Source organism: Amphibalanus amphitrite, unplaced genomic scaffold (genome assembly GCF_019059575.1).
Source record: "Amphibalanus amphitrite isolate SeventyFive unplaced genomic scaffold, NRLGWU_Aamphi_draft 000828F_arrow, whole genome shotgun sequence".
Classification (NCBI taxonomy): Eukaryota; Metazoa; Arthropoda; class Thecostraca; order Balanomorpha; family Balanidae; genus Amphibalanus; species Amphibalanus amphitrite.
The window spans coordinates 229,422-247,266 of NW_024882322.1; the positions used below are offsets into that span (position 1 = coordinate 229,422).

General features: G+C 49.7%; 1 protein-coding gene across 7 annotated transcripts in view; it reads left to right on the plus strand.

Annotated features, from left to right (window-relative positions):
• LOC122366751 (cGMP-dependent 3',5'-cyclic phosphodiesterase-like) overlaps positions 1-17,845 on the plus strand; it is a 68,841-nt gene that overhangs the window by 34,223 nt on the left and 16,773 nt on the right. For 4 of the 7 annotated variants that reach the window (XM_043339303.1, XM_043339302.1, XM_043339300.1 and 1 more), the window contains 2 exons: positions 2,574-2,719; positions 11,303-11,439. In XM_043339303.1, the coding sequence (XP_043195238.1) occupies positions 2,574-2,719; positions 11,303-11,439 (283 nt within the window). Of the gene's footprint in view, positions 1-2,573; positions 2,720-4,699; positions 4,721-11,302; positions 11,440-17,845 lie in introns of all 7 variants that reach the window. The other 3 variants (XM_043339299.1, XM_043339298.1, XM_043339297.1) reach the window with 1 other exon arrangement.

Genomic DNA, 17,845 nt, shown 5'->3' on the forward strand with positions numbered 1-17,845 from the left:
ATGGACACCGAAAGGTCACGCCCTCACTCGGATGATGAGTGGATCCATGAAGGGCGAAGGTCGTTGGCGGTTTCGTCTGAAAGAAATACGTTGCATGTTTTTTATCCGATGTGCCTTGCTTTTTTCATTCGATGTGCATTGAATTTCGGGTCTCCATGTGTCGTCTAATGGAGCCTTTGCAAACTTTCCAATTTCGTTTATGTGATTACCACCCATGCCACCTTTTACCGGGCTAATTCCATCACGTAATTCGGCGAGGTGTGCTATATTTGGACGCCCACCACTGGCCGTGCCAGGCCTGTGTGCCATCGGTCGCAGCCAGCGCGGCGTAGTGCGGCGCAGTGCGGCTCTACCACTGACCACGGCTTGGCAGAGGGTCGCCTCCAGCCTCGCTGGCTGGTGGGGACGGCCCTGCTCTCTGGAGGGCTCCTACTGCCTCTGCAGGTCTTGGATCGATCTGCTGTTCAATGAATACCCAGCTGTTCTGCTCCCAGGCCGATGTAGTCCCAGACTGGGATAACAGACGTGGAGACAGGAGACGAGGTGAAATGGTACGGGGCGGAGACAAACGAGAGACTGAACTGCAGGAGACAGCTCGGTGGTGCATTTAGACAGAGCGTGGGAGATCCTAGATAATGAACGCGAAGATGGAGATATGAGAGAACGAGAGACATAAATCGGAGGGTGAAGGGATATGTAACGCTATTGACAGGAGCCATGAATGTTTGAAACGAGGCACTAATGCGGAAATGATGAAGGAAACACGAAATTGCTTGGGTTAGACATTGAGCAGATGGGATAGTCATAGAAGGCCGAAGACTTTTTATGAATCAACCAAGGCGGGGAGGCTATTACTTTCTTCAGTCCGTGTGTCGTTGCGTAGGTACGCCCTCCATGCCAGAGTCGCTCGGGGGCGTCAGCAACGGTCAGCGACCGAGCGGTAAATAGTCTGCGATCGCTACCCGTTATAGAACTCGTTCTGTCATAGCGATTTATATCGCCTGTGCGTAGTCGGTGTGGGACGAGTGAACCCTGGCGCGGGAACAGCTCTGCAGCATCGGCAGAGGCAAGCCGTCCTATACGAGTATCTGTCAACTCCTGAGAGGTACGGGGACTCCAAATCAACTGAAGTGGATTGGAACCAAGTCTGGTCGAGCGGAGGCGAGACGAGACGAGGTGATTCGAGTCGACTGGACATATTTCCAGTCGATGACGAGAGTCAGGTGAAGACTCGTCATGTCGAGCTGCACCGTATCGGTGGCTCGAGGTGACTTGACTCGGGGTTGACTCGATGCCCGTATCGAGCCGTGACTCGTAATGACTCGATACCCGTATCGAGCCGTGACTCGGGATGACTCGATGCTCGGTGTTGGCCGTCAGTAACGAGGCCTTGTCGTCAGCTCGCTCCTAACGAGCTGGGCTGCCTCATTGGCTGCTGGGAGCCGCGGGTGGCTGGCGGCGGCATCGCGGTGGGAGACGCCGGTATCACGTCTCCGCCAGCTCGGGAGTGGCGCTGGGACAAGGCTCCCTGATGACTGGGATGCGATGTGACTGTAGAGACTGGAATAGGGAGACGGACGGACGCGAGATTTTGTTGTCCAAATCACACCACCCGCCCCCTCTCTGTTTCTGACTCTGTCTCCGCCTCTGTCTGACTCTGCATCCGCCTCTCTCTGTCTCTCGCATTTCTCTCTCTTTCTCCGTCATCAAATCCCCCCTACGTCGCCGTTCCCATTGCGCTGACGGTAATTACCCCCCCCCCCCCTCCCGGACCTCCGGTGAGAGTGTGAGAGTCGCGCGACACCCTGCCGCGTGCACTGCGCGCCCCGTTCTCACATTGTCGCTCGGTGACGGTGTGACCAGCCACTTACGACATCTCACGCTGAGCTCTGTCCCATACTCCGGCCGGCGGTACGGGGACACGGCACAGCGGTGACCGGGCTGGCTTCAGAAGCGACTCAAGGGGCTCCACAGGCACCCAGCTGTTCGGCTCATGGTCCTAACAGCGCTCTAACCAATCTCATGAGGCGCCGAGGTCTGCGTTTAAAGACCTCGCGCTGGGAATAATAATACGGGTCAGCTGGTTGGCTGACTTTAATTTGATCCTTTGCTAATATATGGAGAGACGTGTTGCTTTTAGGTGGTGAGGATATTGCATGCTTCATATTTCATGAATCATGCCTATGCAGTGGTGTGGCACTAGCAGTATCTCGTGTTAGCAGCAGCATTCCAACATATGAGACCGGCATATTATATGTTATTTTGTGGTGCAGTGTATCAGTGTCACGTCGGTGTTTGGCTCAGGTGACGTCAACCGTTTGGTGTCCGACTCTGTGACACCGCCCCGACGCCAGCTTAGACACCGTACTCCGACCCTAATGTTTTCCAGGCTACAACATTCTCGCATAGTTTCCTTGACATCATACAGTGTTTTGTCTGGGATAATCACGTTCCATCAACATTTGTAGAAATGCCATTAGATCAGTTTACATAATCTGCATAAGCTGACATTACAATACCTCTGTAGATCACCGTGCTGACGTCCCACTGACGTGACGTGACGTGTCTTTCAGGTGACGTCACAGTGCTTCTGCGGGACATCATGACGCAGGCGCGGAACCTGACTGGCGCCGAGCGCTGCTCGCTGTTCCTCGTGGACAAGCGGACCAACGAGCTGGTGGCAAAGGTGTTCGACGTGGCTGACGATGCCGAACAGATTGTGAGTGGTTGGGGAGAGAGGCAGAGGGAGGGAGAGGAGAGGGAGAGGGAGGCAGAATATAGCTCAGAGTGACAAGTGGTGGAGGCTAGGGCTATAATTTGTTTTGGAACTCGTTTGAAGAGAGAAGGGTTGAGTGTATTGGGTTTTATTTTCTGGTGATCGATGGGGTTGATGGTGCACTGCACATGAATGTTTTTATCTGGTGATTGGTAACAGTACTACGGTGCACGAGAGTGTATCTCTGGTGATTGGTGACGAACTACCGCCTGATGGTGGTGAGCCGGTGACTGCACTGTTTCTCTGGTGATTGGTGACGCTACGATTGTCGACTGGTGGCTGAATTCGGTTGTGATGACATCGTTTGTACCCTAGTCGGGGTCGGTCGGCGGTGTCGGTACCTGGTGTGGCCTCCGTGACCCGTGGGGCCCCGATCGGACACCTCTGTGACCTGTGAGGGTCCTGTCTGACACCCTCCGTGACCCGTGAGGCTCCGTCTAACGCCTGTGTGCCGTGTGGGTTGGTATGTGCCGGTCTGCCTGTCACATGTGACTTGTCATCTACCGGTCCGACTGTCACATGTGTCTTGTCATTTACCGGTCTAACTGTCATATGTGACCTGTCATATTATGCCAGTCGTGCTCTGCTGGTCCCTTCCCATATGGATCAGGTACGAACAGAGATATGCTCGTTGATATACGTGGTGTTGCCGTATTGCGAAGAGTCGAGATGTGTAGCCGGCCAGTCCCCGTCTACCAGGTCCTAACTCGCCCGTATTTACCCTGAGTACCCTTTGTAAGTGGTACTCCATTCAGCTGAAGAGTTGGGTCCGATCAGGCTACCATGTAATAGCACCCACTCAGCGTGAACATGGCTTGACATAATGTTAAGGACCCTTTCAGATATAGGTATCTTTGTTTTGTTAATCATGTCGTCCATGAGCGTAATTTTGTGTCCAGATTTTTAGCGAGTCAGTTTATATTTATTCTACCCTGTTATGCAGCTGGCATGACATCAGTCGTATCTAATCGTTTAATATCCTTAAGATCAACAGCCTTCGTTTTAATATGCCTCATTAATAACGGCTTATTACATTTTTATTAATAGGCTTAAGGCCCTGAGGGAGGGTGTCGTTAATTGGCAATTCGTCTCGGTCTGCAGTCCAATTAGTCATACAGCTTCACAGGACTGTCCTCTTATTTAGGAAGCTTGAATCATTTTTCATTTCTACGGTATCAAAGCTGGCTTCCTGTGCCGAATTTAGATTTCCATCGGAGGTCACGTTGGACGCAGTCATTCAGACCAGTGTCCAGCCTGATCCAACGTTATATTTGGCTCACTTTTTTGGTCGAGTTGAGCTGACCGGATGGTGGTTGTGTTGCGTCTAGACTCTAGAGAGCTGGTGTGGAGCTGTTGATGCGTCCCACAACTGTTGACAACGCCCGCGTATGCTAACAGGTGTTCACTGCTGGCATTGTAGAGTAGAAGGTCGCTTGGAGGTCGTGATTTTACGCAAGACGCGTTGACGCCTATTTTTCATAAGACAGGTGTGTGGTGGGTGGTCCAAAGTAACGTGTGCTTTGGTGTGACGTGTTTAGCGGCTGTGACGGGGCAAATTGAGTATATATGTGATGTGGCGCGTGCCTGTTCTGTGATGTGCTCTATTGTGTGATGTATTATGTTTGATGTGCTGTTATATTATGTTCCGAACCGTACCTTTTGAGTGGTGAACAGTTTGAACTGCGTTGTCTTTATATGTTGAGAGCTCATTTGGACGCATGCGATGGTCTTTCAAGTTGATGTGTGTGATGAACGATGAACAGTGGACCGCATGTACAGGGCCCGGGACACACACAGACGCATGTAGACGTATGAACTCGGGACTGGTGCAGACGCATGTGGACGGTTTGTGGACACATGTGAACACACAGGGTGACACTGACCCACCCCCTGTTCCGTTCCACCTGCCGGCGCGGTCTGCAGCCCTCCAGGAGCGACGACCAAGTTAGTGTCGGGTGTGTTGTCCGCCTGTGTGGTGTTAGAACGCGAGCACGAGCTGTATGCCATGACCTGTGTAACATACTGCTAGGCGCTGCTGCCGCTGGTAGCTGCTAGGGGCTGAGCTACCAGTGACTAAGTCACCAATGGCTGCCAGCTACTGCTTTTCTATTGGCTGCGCGTTGCCAGTCCCTGTTGTCGTCAGCGGCTGTTCGGTGTCCATAATTGTGGTGTGTTGTGATATTGGCTGCTGCTGCCAATAAGCTGCTGCTCGGGGCCACAGCCGTTCGGCGAAAACCGGCACGGGGATATCAAATTAGCCACGACTAGCATCCAATCCCTCACTTCGTTAGCTTCCATGGCAGCCCCCTGGGCCTTGTTGGTGTACCCTATACTCCGTCCGCTCAGCGTATTGGCGCTTTGACTCACGCTTTGGGGCGCTGTGTTAGCTTGTTTTCTACGCTTACGTGTACGCTAATCCGGCCAGTCGTGACCAGTACCATGCACGTAATCGCCGGTAAGTCAGCGTGCTGCTTACGTTATTTGTTCCGTGAATCCATGGTCAGCTTGAAACTCAAAGCGTCCGATGCACCGGGAATTAACCACCAATCGAATTCGGGTCTGAATTACTAACTTGGACCGCCGATTTTGCCTCCATGTGCGGTGTCCGTTACAAGTACTCCTACCAGCGGTTGACAAACCTGTCCGAAGCCTGGAGCTGAGTGGTCGCCCCTGCCTGTCCAGTGTCCAGTGTCCGCGCCTGTCCCTACCGCCTGCTCTGAAGGTAGCTCTGCGCTGCCGCCGTCTGTTAGCGCTGTGAATATCGCCACCCCGCCGGCGCCGAGCATAGCGCTATTGTGACCGCCACAGCAGACTCCTCTAATTGGCTGTCGGCGCGTCATACGCTCCGCTATTTCTGGAGACGCACCCGCTTCACAAGACGCAGACGAACGCTGCCTCTATAGGATATATTGAGTCCACTTCGCTGGGTATGTAAAGAAAATTGTTGGTAACCTCTTCTCCTGGAACGGAAAGGGGTAGAGATATGATGACACAATGATAGATATGATGCCTGCAGTATCTGTGAGACCTTGGAAAGGCACGGTCCGAATCTGCAGACTTGGTTGCCGGTTGGTTGACTTGTTGGACCATTCTGTGAACTCATCGATGGAAATTGTGCCACCTTGGGGCCGTATGGAGCTGATGGTGCTTTTTTGTATTCCTTTTCGATTTGTAGGAAATGTAGAACATCATTTCTATTCGAACCGGACGCCTCTAACACTGAGTCCAACACCACTCTTTGAGCTCGGTGCCTAGGGGATTTTTTTTTTCGCGGCAGCTCTGAACATTTAAGAAGGAAGGATGAAAGAAAGAGTGATTAAGCCTCATTAGCATACAGTTACAGGCTCCTTTCACTGTGAAGAACACAGACAGGCTAATATGCTTCTTTCGCTGCATAGCATTAGCCGCTGGCCGTAATGAAACATTTGAATGGGTACTTGTTTTGAAAGGGCAAGGGGTTCCGCTGAGACCAAGGTTCGCTGTGCACTCACGCCCCGTTGTATTCGAACGTAGCCAGCTGGTAATGTGGGAACTTTGCTGGGCTTTCGTGCATATCCACTGTGGGAGCCAGTTCCGTTGCCTAGGCGGCCAGCGTAATGCGGATTTATTGCACTACTACACCGCTTCTCTACAGGTTCGCCTTGAGCTTACTTTCACAACAAACTGTAGAATGAAGCTGTAGTGGTGTAGTGGTGCTGAGCTGAGCATTATTTTTCGGTTGTCCCCGAATTCAGCGGCTTGGAGCGATTTCGAGCCATGCTTCTTTCATATATTTCAATTCCAAATGGTTTATCATTATTTTTGGTCGCCAGCTCATTTCCTCATGATCGTTAGACTGACATGCCTACCTTTTTCTAGCGATCAGGCAATTTATCGCTCTACTCGCTTTCGGCCGTTACAAATAATTTCTCCCCATTTCCGGTATCTAATTTCATCTTTCGTTCTCTTATTTTACACTTTCCCATTCCCTCGCTCAAATGCTTGCATGCCTTATGTCCCCTCCCAGACACATTTTCTCTCTCTCCCCCCTCTCTCTCTCGCTCTCCCCCCGTCGCCTGTCGTCGTTGTTGGCTCGCCGGGGAAATATGTCGGCTGTTTACGGCCCCCCGGGGTCTCCCCCAGCCCGATACCGTCCATGTTTCGTCAGGCTGCAGCTCTATGACTATCCAGGGAGTCTGGCGGCGGTCCCTTCAACCCATCGTGTGTATTATTCTGGTCCAGCCCGTTCGTCCTCTCCGTATGTCCATTTGTCTTATTCGTCTGGTGTTATGGCTTGTTATGTCCGTCCGTTGAGACTCCTGCCCGCTGGTTTGTCTGTCTCTGTTGTCTGTCTTACTTACTGTCGTTTTCCATCCTGTCCGTCCGTTTTGCCCGCCCATCTAGCTTATCCGTCCGTATGGCCTTCACGACCTACCCGTCTGCTCGTCTGCTTGTCTTGTCCGTCTGCTCGTCTGTCCGTCCGTCTGTCCTGCCCGCTCGTCTGGCCCGGTCTGGCTCGCAGGTTGACCGGTCGCGGTGTCGGATCGATTCCCGGCCGTGCAGGCCGCGGCTGGTGCCGGCGCGCGGCGGGGTCGAACCCTGCCGACTCAGGCCGACCCGGGCATTGTTACCGCCTCGGGGAGCAGTGGGCCTGCGGCTGTGGAGACCGATAGAACAGGCGCTGATTTTGCGGGAGCGATGCCGAGCCTCTCAGCTGAAGAGCGTACTCAGCAGACGGGACCGAGCCGAGAGAAGAGGGTTTAAAAATGCAGAACGCTGAAATCGTGGGGAGTGAAATGATATTACAGATATCCGATCTTCTGGAGAACTAATCTACTGTACTCGAACGACCAGAATCCATCTCGCTGGAATTTCAATTCACGAGGAGAGGCGGCCATCGGGAATGTGTGTGCACACCGTTGTTTATTCATAGGCGAGCCTGCGGCGTGCTTTCGAGCTGGAACTTCCTTGTTATTTACCGACTGACGTCAGGGCTCCGATCATTTTCATCCGCACGTAAGGACGAGCGAACGGATCCATGGTCCTCATGGGGAAGTGTATGGGGATGACTTTGGATCGCAAATGTCAGACTAAGAGTTATGTGAGCAGCGACCGGGTGATTTTATAGTACATCCAAGCGAATGAAAATAACGCATATTTATCGTCCAGTTTGCAGCCTGCAAAGCGCATTTGCAAAGCGCCTCAGTGGGGGCTATTGCCCACCTGCTCCATGTCGAATTTCAGATCGACACTTCCAGTTCAAATCGACAGTTCAAATCGACAGCTCAAATCAACAGATGATATTCCCAGGCTCCTGTACCTGCATGCACCGTCGTTTTTGCTCGGCTGGGTCGGCCGCCCCTTTTCTCTGGACTGGGTCGGCCTGGCGAATTTAAACGCCTGTCGAATCGCTGCACCGCAAACTGCTAACTGGGCACCAAACAAATCGGAACAGCCACACTGCCGCTTCGTCAGCAATTCGGGCCTGTTGACGACGATAGTTGGCGTAAATGCTGAGGTAGTTTGGTAACTTTCGTCGTTAGAACTTTGATGCTAAGCAGCAATGCGAAATGGACTGTATGGGACAGACGATTAGCCTGCGGCAGTTGGACTCATGCTAATCGTATCGATTATTTCGGTATGGTGTACGTACACGTATGAAAGTAGACTGTGTGCACTTTCTATGAAACATAACCGACTATGATCCAGCCCGTGTTCGAGTTCCATTTGACAAGCTACAATCCGACTCTCCGCCTCCAAATTTGTTTATTTGTTTATTTCACAACATCGCCAACAGGCAGTACCCATTGAGAGGCGAAGTCAAAAACATACGAATACATCGAAAGAAAGAATAGCTAAGAGTCTACTAGCTTTGCATGCTACATGCCTACACAATAAAAGCATATAGTAAAAATAAATATGGTGAAAATATACCTGCTATAAAAATATACCTAATATAAATATGACTAATCAATAACAGTATACACTAAGAACAAGACGCACTGTGATAAAAGTATACAGCATGAAGTATGATGGATAAAACACTATGTCAATGGCATCGCTCTCACATACTTCCTGACATGACCTTTGAACATACAAAGGCTCATGTCAAAAACATCGGCTTTAGGAACATCGCGCAGGAAGCTGTTCATCATCTCAGGAAGCCGGTTAAAAATTCCCGTCTTCACAGCGTTCCCACGGGCATACGAAGTCTCAAAGAGCGAAAGTCGGCGTGTGGTGCGTCTGGGTACATGAAGTGAAAAACAGCTGAGGAGGTATGGCGTATCCACCTGACCGCGACAAACATTTCGTAAAAACATGATATCGTATTGCATGCGCCTGGCTTTCAAAGTGGGCATCTCAAAGACCTGCAGCAGGTGTTCATAGGACAGCGAGCTAAACACAATGTTGTTTGATTTCGACGCCATCCACATAAGAAATTTGTGCTGTACTCGCTCCAGCCTCTCCACATGTGACTTTGCCGCGCCGCCCCAAATGACGCACCCGTACTCCAAGATGGACCGAATGTTCGCAAAGTACGTAGCCTGCAAGGTTTTCATGCAGAATTTTTTATTCGGGAGGCCAGTCTGAAAAGACCTAATCAAAACGCCGAGAGCTCTGTTTGCTTTTGAAACTATGTGGTTGATGTGGGCCGAGAATGTTAATTTTGAATCCAGCATTACGCCTAAATCACGTACTTCGGAAACGCGCTGCAAAACCGATCCATCAATAACGTACGAGTGCATCACGGGTGACGACCTCAAGCTCAGTGTGAAAGCGAAGCACTTTGACGGGTTGAGGTGCAGCTTCCAGTCTGCCGACCATCTGCTGAGATTATCAAGGTCAGACTGGAGCTGCTCACAATCAGACATTGACCTAACCCGGTGATACAACTTAACGTCGTCCGCAAACATGATGCAATGAGATGAGTTCACAGCCATGGGCAAATCGTTGATAAAAAGCGCGAATAAAAGAGGTGCCAAAAGAGCCCCCTCTGGGACGCCTGACGTCACGTTCCGCCACTCGGACACTTTACCGTTCACCACCACCCTTTGCTCCCTGTCGGACAGATACGATTCGAACCAGTCCAAAATTTTGTCAGATAAATGATAAGAATTTTTCAGCTTGAAGAGAAGTAAACGATGATTAACAGATTGAAAGGCGGCCGAAAAATCCGTGTAGACTGCGTCCGTTTGACATCCGTCCGACATCGAGGTCCAGGCGTGGTGCAGGTACGTCGCCAGATTGGTAACACACGAGCGGCGCGGAAGAAAGCCGTGCTGCGCCTCAGAAAGGACGGGAGATACGTGGCGCATCAGCTCGTTATACACGACCCTCTCAAGCACCTTCCCAAAGAGCGGAAGCAAAGACACAGAGCGGTAGTTTTCAGGAGCTTTCTTGTCTCCTTTCTTAAAGATCGGAACAATGTTAGCCTGCTTCCACCTCTTCGGAAAGGAGCCCTGATGCAGTGATAGAGTGCACAGCTTCACCAACGGAACACTCGTATGGTCCTCCATCTAGACTCTGGATTTCCGTCTGCTCGGGCGTCGACATCCGACTGCCCGAATCTCTGGCAAGTCGCCACCAATTCGTCTGTATTTCGAACATTTCAGCACCCCGCTGACTGTTATCGGGCCTCTCCAGCGAGCTCGGTAGATGTCTGTATAACTAACACGGGCTATATGACGGTTCTTGGACCCGCGGCCAGCAGAGCTGTCCATTCTGGGTCTCTGGGGACTGGTAGTGAACAGCTGACGGTGGTACGGGCCGGCCGGAAGCCTGTCCCTGAGCCAATCTGGCGATGGACCACCGCGTCCGGCCGGAACAGGGGTGGTTACTGTTGATATCTGAGGAAGGAAATGTGTAATACGTTTTGTGTCTATGGCTGTGCAATATGCATGAATGCATGCTCGCCTGAGGCCCGAATGTAAAAAAGCTTACGCTGCTGAACATATTTTATATTACTGTAAGCTGTTGTACAAAGCTGTTTCGGGGATCCCTTCCAAGTTCAAATGTTCCGCTGTTTGCTATCGCATAGCTTCGTGTTGAACGCTAGCAGCTAACCCGAGGGTTGGGCTAAATTATTGAGAGAAGTCTGATTTATTCGTTAGTGTCTCTCGATGCAGAGGGTGATTGATGATCGTAAACCAACGTCTCATTGATAGATACTGCACATTTATCTACGTCAGCGTTTCACTGATTACGGTAGACTATGATTTCACCGTTAATTCATGGCAGTAATAACGCGTCCTGCTTGGGATCGTTGAGATGAGTTGAGAGAAATAAATTATGCATGTCAGCATCAACTGATTGTGTTATTCAACATTCATGGTCATATAGCCTGTTACTCAATGCCTCTAGGAGGGCTAAAAATGTAGCTTACAACCAACCTTTGAGCGTCATCATTCATGTTTGTCATGTAGTGTTTTTTTTTTTTTCCATGTGGACTGAATGACTGTTTAGGGCTACTTGGTGATGGGAGTCGTTCCATGCATGGCGCCTGACCGTGGCTGGCCGCCGCCGCGCTGGCGAACCCCTCTCTGGCAGGAAGAGATCCGTCTGCCGATGGTGACGGGCATCGTCGGCTCGGTGGCGGCCTCGGGGGAGCTGCTCAACATCCGAGACGCGTACGCCCATCCGCTCTTCTACCGGCAAATGGATGAGAACACCGGCTTCCGGACCAGGTAGGTGGCGCTGCGATCGCCGCAGCAGGTGGCGCTGTGCGCTGTTGGATAGAGGACGCTGCGATCAGCATGTGAGCCGTGGGTGAGCTTGGTGATGACATCATTGGTCGATGGTCGCGGTGTTTGTGTACCAGGGACGAGAAATGACTTAAAACTAGAACCAAGCATCTTATCATAATCCATATTTAATTTGTACTTCGTCGTCCCTTAGTTACCCTAAAATCATCCTTCCGAGGAGCAAAACGGTACGGACTCCATGGGGTGAGCTTCAGCCCTCGACACCGTCAACTGGCGACTCGAGCGTCACTCTCGTTGCCCGGAACCCTGACAAAAGGCAGTGGTGTCTCATTATCAATGGCGTAGAAGTGTTTCGATCCAGTAAAATGGTATTCTGATGGCCTTACTATTATTATAGCTTGAAATGCGTTTTTTTCGTAGTGCTTTTCGTAAGCCTCAGAAAGCGTCTATCTCCGAATTTGTTTGTTATCCATCCAATCGTCATGCCAGGATGTCGTAGATCACATTCGTTGATATTGGTGACCTAAGACCTTCGATATTCGGTGTCGGCGAAATGAGCTAGGCGGACAGCGGGATGCCGCGAAATCCGAAGCTTAGATATCGAGTTGTCATATTCGAGTCCCTACTCTTGGCTGGTAGGATTTTTTGTCCCGATCTGGCGCCAGCTTTATTATTTTTGTGTGTACATATTTGTAAAGCATTGATCGTAATGTTACGATTTTGCGATGTTATAATTTTTAACGTTCTTTTGAATGTTAAACAACATATTGCCAGCCAAACTGCGTATAATATTTATACCTAGGTATATACAAAAAAAAAAAATCATCTCAATTCAGTTAATTTTCCTCACAGGACAAGTGTGCCCCTTGTTATTTGAACGATATTTTCCGCTCCGTTACTGTTTAGTTTAGGCTTATTTTGTCACTGATTGAGAAATGAAAATCTCGCATGTAGTCATAAATTTGTTGCGAATAGATATAATTTTAATGCTCCTCATTTCATCAGAAATAGTTCATATCAAGCCGTTATGTTATTAATGCACCTAAGCGGCGTTTTCTTACAATGCATATAAAGCATAAAAAAGCACACGGTCGATATGCCCACCCTGCAACATATGCCTGTGCAGGCCGACTGTGGGTACTGAGTACTGAGTACCCATTGGAAATACCCCGCCACTGATGACGCAATGCTCGATGGAGCCCGCCGTTGCCGTGGCGAGGGTCGGTCGCTGGTCACGCAGCCTGTCTCTCAGCTGTCGAGCCCGCCCAGTGACACAGGTCCTGAGGGACTCCAGGCAGCCGCCCTGGTCGCCATGCTGTCGTTCTGTCGTGACAGGTCCCGCAGAACAGCTAATTTCCCGTCTGCTGCTGTCCTCGGCCACTGATTCGGTCTATTGATCGCCTAATGATTGGCTGTCAGTACTGAGTTTTTCCGAGACTTTCCCGCTGGTCCATTTCCGAGGTACGATTGCGCTGGTGCCTGTTTTGGGAGGATATTTCTGTACTCCCAATATCAGGCTGGCACGGGAATTGGGGGAATGTGAATAGAAATTGTTACCTGCGATGACATTTGAGCGAGGTCAATAATGCAATAATAGAAGCTCGATGTCGCTCAGTATGTCCATCCAATGTCATCGACTCGTTTTCTGTGGATAAAAAAACTAGAATAGAACGTCTGCGTCGTTGTTCAGTACTATCGGCGTTTCTTTCTGTTCCTTTTTTTGCGAAGGGACATATTCTTCTTCCGGATGGTTATGGTTCTAACTCACATCTATAGGGTAGATGAGTAGTCTTTCTACCCAAGGCTTTCTCTTCAAAATAGGTATATCAGATTCTTAGCTTCTCCTATTCCGATTTAAACCCATATTATTAATCACTGATAAACTGATTTATTCATTTCAATGAAAACCAACGAGCACCGCACTGCCATCGGTGCTGCCATGCCCTCCCCCCCCCCCCCCCCCGCCTGTGGCCACTGAGTGGAGCTGCCAGCGTCAGCTCCGGGGGTCCGACAATCCATAATCAATGCGGTAAGCGGGCTCGCCTGCCGGATCCGCCGGCCAGTGTGCGGTGCGGCGCTGGGGGCTGTGGGGAGGGGAGGGGGACCGGACCGGACCGATTTGGACCGCTCCGCCGCGCTGGGAGATGTCGGTGCAGGTCAGTACGCCGCATGGCTATCGAGGTGTCCCATCAGCCGGACGGCTGGCCGCAGACGACCATTTCGGGAGAGTCGCGGAGGGCTCGGTTACCAAATATCGGAGGCTTGAATGGACGCTTGAAATGGCAAGCCAGGTCGCATTTAGTAGCTGGACGAATGGATGGCTTCCTCCACTCAGTTGGTGTTAGAACTTAGAATACATGTAGTGGACTGGTCGTAAACTTATCCGTTTTAAAAATACTTGATTTAGTCGGTTTATTACGGTGATATATTATTTGATTTATGCTTGCTATCTTATTTAACTAGTTGATTTAGTAGGAATGATTTAGTTTTCACCGTGTTGGATGAAGAAGACTGGCCGAATTAAATTTGAACTTGTGATTTAATTTATTAACGTTTTTAAAAGCGAGAGCTTTTTCGCACTGATCGTCTATCGGCGTGTTCTAAAATCGTCGTTCACGAAAATAGCCTCCACTGTTCATTGTCCGCCAGCTTTTTCAGCCATTGATGAAGTGAAATGTGGTGTCGTTTGTAATGGAAGGCCGTGTATCGTCCGCTTTCTATCGACTTCTTTTTTGTTAATACCTACTCATAGAATTCCTCTTTCCAACAGGACATCAGGTCACGCAGCTAACTATAGCCTGACATAACACAATTTGTGACTTTTTGGCGCGCAGCTTCTATCGACCGATACAACTTCTGATGTAATCTTAAAGTGTTCGCGAGCTGCGAAGGCATGCGATGTCCTTAACTTGTCCTTTGTAAGCGATATGGCTGTTTTGGAAGTGAAATATTGGACATTGTTACTGAATTTTTTGAAAATATTCCCGTCGAGCTGCAAGGGAATAACTAGCATCAAGGTGGATTTGTAACAAAGTACAACTTAATTGTATTTCAAGCTTGTCCCTCATGGTGTTCCTCACACGACCCTGAGTGTTTTCCCCGCATGACCATGAACCCAGAATATACCCTAATTAGTGGCAGGCTTCTGCCTACCCCTATGGTCACGACTATGACCAGGTCATAGTCACGACTATGGCCTGGTCCGGTCACGACTATGACCTGGTCAGGTCACGACTATGACCTGAGGTCAAATTTGTAGACATGCTAACGAAAGCGCTTTGGAAGTTCCGAAGATCTGTTGAATGTTTTCTGACGATGCTACCACTCGCCAACGAATCTAGCCGGGCATGAAAGTGGGTTTGGGGCAAAAGAGTGTGTTCCATTCTCTACGCTGTCACAAGCGTAATGTTTCAAATCTGCTTATCAGAAGGGGTAGGGGGGGGCATCTCCGTAGCGTGCCCCCCCCCCCCAACAACAGAAGCCTCTGCGGCTACCAGTGCGGTGCTACCGTCAGAGATAACTGTGGACTACCATCCATTCCATGGCATGGCCTTACGGTCCTGAGTGATAACCAGCCGTCTACCCGCTATGCCTATCTGCACGGTCGGTATCAATAACAAGCCGACTGGATGTTGTGGCTTGGTTGTGGCCAGCAGCGGAGCTGACCGGCCGATAGTGAGGCGGCTCGCTGAGCCTTGTGATATTGATTCGTCAGTAGTCCGGGCGGCGGCGGCGGCGGCGTTGTGGCGGCGGTGGCGGTGGTAGCGTTGTATTAGGGAAGCCCCAGTGGGCGGGCACTGGCGCGGGGTCCGGCAGGCTGGCCGGCGCCGCGGTCAGTTTGAGACACGGGAGCGCGCCGGCGGCCGGTGGCCGGTGCCAGTGGGCCGTGGTGGAGGGCGGGTGGCCGGCGGACAGACGGACTGGTCAGCGGGTGAGTGCTGGAGCGGCGGGCTGCTGGTTCGTGGATATGACACCGTGACTGTGTGCTCTAAATTTGATATATTGATAGTTTGTGCACGTGAAATAGGTATCATTTCTGTATATATATATGAAAATTTTCCGTGGATGGGTGTGGGTTGATATGCCAATAATTTGTATTGGTATGCTGACCTATAATGCCAGTAGGTACAGATCACCAAACCAATACTACCTACTTAAAGCAGTTTCTTTAGAATTGCGCTTCTTCACGACCCAGTCGGGGAAACTGTGGTCAAATCTTCCATTTTTAGAAAGCCTTCCATTTTTGGAAGGATTTTCTATATATGGGTACGCACCTTCCAAAAATGGGTACGCTGACGACGTCATCGTACCCAAATATAGAAAATGTTGCGCATATGTTGGAACTTACCGATTTCCGCCGAACATGAGGCAAATGCGACTATCGCCCCTGGTCGCTTTCTATTCGCCATAGTGAAGTGTCCATAATCTAGCGTGGATGCCTAAATCCTAGCGTGGATGTATTTTAGGTAATTTTTCAAAGTAATGAGTCGTGGAAAATTGACAAAAATTTACCGACAAACGATGGTTTTATAAGACTTTATCAAACATTTTGTAAGCAAAAAGCATCAAAAACGAAAAGTAAATATCCTTAAAAGTACTTTAGTGACGGGCCATGCTTGTTCGATACCGCCGACTTTATTTACAGTGCGGAATTGTCTGGACAGAGTGCGGCGGTTTCGGGAGTGTAGTGGCGAGTAAAACTTGTATTTGTTGCCGTTTTCTGCATTTATTAGCATATTGTGTGGTTGATTTCAATTTTTTAAGGCTTTTGCCAAACATTTGGGTGGAGGTCTCGTCATTTTTCAATGTTTTTTTCCGGAATATGGGACGAATTAAATAGGCGTTGCTGCGCCGTTTTTCGTGTTACTTTCTATCGAAGGAGCATGAATCTTCAATTTATATGAGGAATAGTAAGTTTAATTTAAACCATTTTTTGTCAGGGCTATAGCTGTGTTCCTCCTGGTTGGTTATTGACCAGCTGTTTTCTCTTCTGAATTTCTATGTGTCCTCTAGCCCGCGCACCGACGGGGGGGGGCGGATATCCGCCCCCCCCTGAGGTTTTTCGCGAATAGCGGGAAAACCGCGGCGCGTAGCGCCGCGAAATTTGGTATGACTATTCCCTTATCAATTTTACACATGGTGTGCAAGTTTGAACCTCCTACCTTTCAAGGTCAGGTCACCAGGTCACTTTGAATGACCCAACCTCAAGTCACTTTTTTGCAACTTTGTCACCGTGCCAGAGCTACAGTAGATGTCGGAGGCCTTTGAAAGTCGCAGGATGTTATAAGGTCATTAGTAGCTATAATTTGTATATCTCGGAATTTTGATATCGGTGACCTAAGGTCAGGTCAATTTTGCGACCTCCCCATTATAAGTCAATGGGGGAAAAATCAACTCCCTGTTTTTACCACTAAAACGGGTCGGAATGGCCCCATATACCATACATGACTTCATATACGGTCAACCTTCACTACCTTGAGGTCTGTTTTGCTGTTGGGCAGCTGTGAGGTCATGTGACGTCATCAAAGGTCACCAAAGGTTTTTGGCCAATAACTCCGTACAGGAACAAGATACAGACGCGTGGATGGTCTCATTGTGTTCAGCTCGTCAAGACGCATCGAATGATATACATGATGACCTCGAGGTCACGTGACCTGAGGTCAACCTTTGACCTTGACCTTTCGAGGTCAACATATATATCATTCGATGCGGATTGACGAGAGGATCACGATGATGACCTTAGTTTGTTCCTATCTTGACTAATTCGAAAGTTATTCGAGAAAAACTCTCTCCATATTTAGCGCCGCCATTTTGACTTTTTCGACCCCTGTGACGTCATCTTTGACCTGACCTGAAAATGACCTTAGTAAAAATTGTAGATCTTGACCGTGCGTATCCGATGCCGTTTACCGCTTGTCGCTATCTTGCTTCGTTCTCGAGATCTCAGGGGGGGGGCGGTCATCCGCCCCCCCCCCCCGTCGGTACTAAGTTGGCGCAGACCCCCGTCGGTGCGCGGGCTAGAAGTAGAAAAAGAGAGCAGTGCCCCAGGACACCATGCTATTATATCACTATGTACATTGACATAGCATGCCTGTATTACCAACACTAGCACTGCTGCTTCTCCTTATATCAATGATCATAAATGGCAAAATCAACTATTAATGTTACACATTTAAAAAGGCCGTAACTTAAATCAAAGAATGTGAATCACAGTTGGGAACACTGAGATTAGACCTTCCAATTTTGGAAGCCTTCCATTTTTGGAAAATGCATACCCATTTATGGAAGGTCCTTCCAAAAATGGAAGGCTTCCAAAAATAGAAGATTTGACCACAGTTTCCCCCACTGGACCGAGCCAGACCTAACGGTTCCGCGCTTATAGGTTCTA